Genomic DNA, 2,478 nt, shown 5'->3' with positions numbered 1-2,478 from the left:
CCATTACTTTTACCACACAGAATGTTAAAAAAAAAATCCTTCTTATATGAGGGGGCTTCAAAACGTACATGGACAAATGAATAATGAAAAGATAATAAAATTTTTCCATGAATTTTTTTGAATCTCTGTCATATTAAACCCATTTATTAACACATATCCTACCCAAACATTATTTTTAGGTTAAGTGAAATACATGTCACTCTATAGTTACCTTATAAATGATTGCCAACATACAAGCTTTCATTTATGGGAAAAGCTGAAATTTATTGACTCAATATTATTGCCAAAAACCTTAAGCTAAGCAAAAACTGCTTTATTTAAGTTTAATGCTCTTTTTAAGTCCTGCTCGAATGCCAGATAATTCACCACTGTAACGCTGCTCCTCTCTACGAACTTCACGAACTTGGCCTCTTCTTCGAATTTTGGCTCTTCTGAACTTCTCCCTGTGTTTCACTCTGGGATTGCGATCTATCTTCTTTCTCCTAGGTGTAAGTCCTCTATTTTTAGCAATCTGATAGGTAATGGCTCTCTTTGCATTTTGATCTTCAAGAGCCTGCTCTTCAGTGCTTTCTTCTTTCTTTCTTTTCAACTTTTGCTTGTCTTCTATTTCTTTATAGTATTTCAGCACACCTTCTTCATCAAAATTGGAATCATCAGAAGCATCTATATTAGCAGAGACAGCAGCAGGAGTCTCTAAAGCAGATTTTGACTTGGCTTTGGTGGATTTTACTTTTAGAGTCAATTCTTTCTTTCTAGTATCATTCTTAAGAGTGAGTAGATGACGAATTTCGGAAGACAGCTTCTGATCTACAACTGACAGCTTGTTGATCAATTTTCTGTAGGTAACAAGCCTTTCTATGACAGGATGTCCCTGTGCAGGGACTCGCCTAGCTTTCAGGATCAAATAAAAACTAATGTTGGAACAGTAGTTCAAGTACAGGTTGTACTTGGTCCTCAGGTATTGGCTTCCTTTCCCGGGAGGTATGATTCCTTGCTCCACCAACCGCAGCAAAGGCTCCAGCTCATCCTTCACCTCTGTCAGCCTGACTTTCAAGTCTTCTATCAACTCCAAGAGCTCTGGTGATTCCTTCCGCAGCATTTTCAGCTTCTCTTTCACCGAAACTTTCGTCAAATCCTTCACAACCTGTGTCCCGACCTCATCTGCCTGGGGTGTCGGTTTTGCAAAGGCCTCCACCCAGGTGACTCCAAAATCATCTTCTTCAAGGGTTTGAGCTAGGCGCCGCTGGATGAGCTGTGCCTCTTCCTCCTCCTCTCTTTCTTCCTCTTCTACTTCTTGCTGATTCTGCCGGCCTCGGGACTTGGGTCGATAGTCCGTGTCATAGTAAAGCTTTTTCCTCTGACCCCACGACAAACTCGGATCCCCAGAAGCCTCAGTCTCACTCTGCACGGAGCTTCCACCATCATCATCATTGCCATCTTCCTCATCACCCACACTCTCACCATCTTCATCGTTATCATCGTCAATATCAAGAGCTAGCACTTCCTCCTCCTCCTCCTCGTCTTCATCCCCACTGTCTGCTTCTTTCCAGCCTTTAATCAAAACGGACTGGGACCGTGCCTCATGGAAATCATCTACCTGATCTTGGTAGTAGCTGGAGTCTCCAGGTGAGGGTGGCAATTCGGAGTCGTCTTCATTTTCGTCCGCCAGGCCGCGCCCCGAATTGGCTCGCACCGCTGCCCACTTGGCCGCTCCACGCCGCCGGGATCTCCCAACCATATCTCACACGCTGTATCAGGTTACTACGCCGGCACCGGAGTTTCGGACACCTCTGACCTTGGCGCGCGCACTACGCGTTTCAGCAACACGCCGTGAGCTCACCAACCACGCGAGTTTTTCGGTTCTCCCGTACGGTGCCAATGCTTCCGAGTCCTTCCGGCTCCCAGGATGCTTTTTGTGTGCTTGTGAACCTGGACTTCCGCTTGGACAAGCCGGCCTGACACTTTAACGGCGCATCCTGTTTCGTAGTTCCCTTGCTTCCTATGAATTAAAACCCTCCGTGTAGGAAACACAGGAAAGTAAAGTTCTGTTCCGTAGAATTCATCCCGGAGATTTCTGTTCTTATTATCGCGATCCTGGGTGAGGCTGGGGGGTGGGGTTAGTGGGTGGGATCACGACGGAGAGCGAATGGGGCCCATAGAGGGCGCGCCACCTCTACGCCTAGGCGCTGTCGGTAGTAGGACTGCGAAGTCAAGTGAGCTACAGTGTACGCATACCGAGTCCTGCCTCCTAGCAATGTGCAATGGTGTATATAACTTACCTGCTTGTTGAATTCATTCTATCTCCTCCCTTATCAATCTTGAAGATAATCAGGTTATTTTTTTCACTGCTCCCCTCTTGCCTGCATCGTCTAAGTACCACATTTCTGGGCACTGGCGGCAACGCCGCTGTTCCCAAAAATCCAGACTTTGTCATCGGGGTGTGAGAATTTAGGAGGCTTGAGGTGATGTTAGCCCATC

General features: G+C 46.2%; 1 protein-coding gene across 1 annotated transcript; it reads right to left on the bottom strand.

Moving 5' to 3' along the window:
- Positions 1-313: 313 nt before the first annotated feature.
- On the bottom strand, positions 314-1,738 carry UTP3 (UTP3, small subunit (SSU) processome component, homolog (S. cerevisiae)). The gene has a single exon (XM_006873772.1). It carries the CDS (start codon positions 1,736-1,738, stop codon positions 314-316), a length of 1,425 nt encoding a protein of 474 aa, XP_006873834.1.
- Between the last annotated feature and the right edge of the window lie 740 nt (positions 1,739-2,478).

This window comes from Chrysochloris asiatica, unplaced genomic scaffold (assembly GCF_000296735.1).
Source record: "Chrysochloris asiatica unplaced genomic scaffold, ChrAsi1.0 scaffold00254, whole genome shotgun sequence".
Taxonomy (NCBI): Eukaryota; Metazoa; Chordata; class Mammalia; order Afrosoricida; family Chrysochloridae; genus Chrysochloris; species Chrysochloris asiatica.
The sequence above is the reverse complement of the archived record's forward strand: the minus strand, read 5'-3'. Positions and strand labels throughout refer to the sequence as shown.

Coding starts and splice junctions, on each gene's coding strand:
- UTP3 (XM_006873772.1), bottom strand. CDS start 1,738: ATGGTTGGGAGATCCCGGCGGCGTGGAGCGGCCAAGTGGGCAGCGGTG.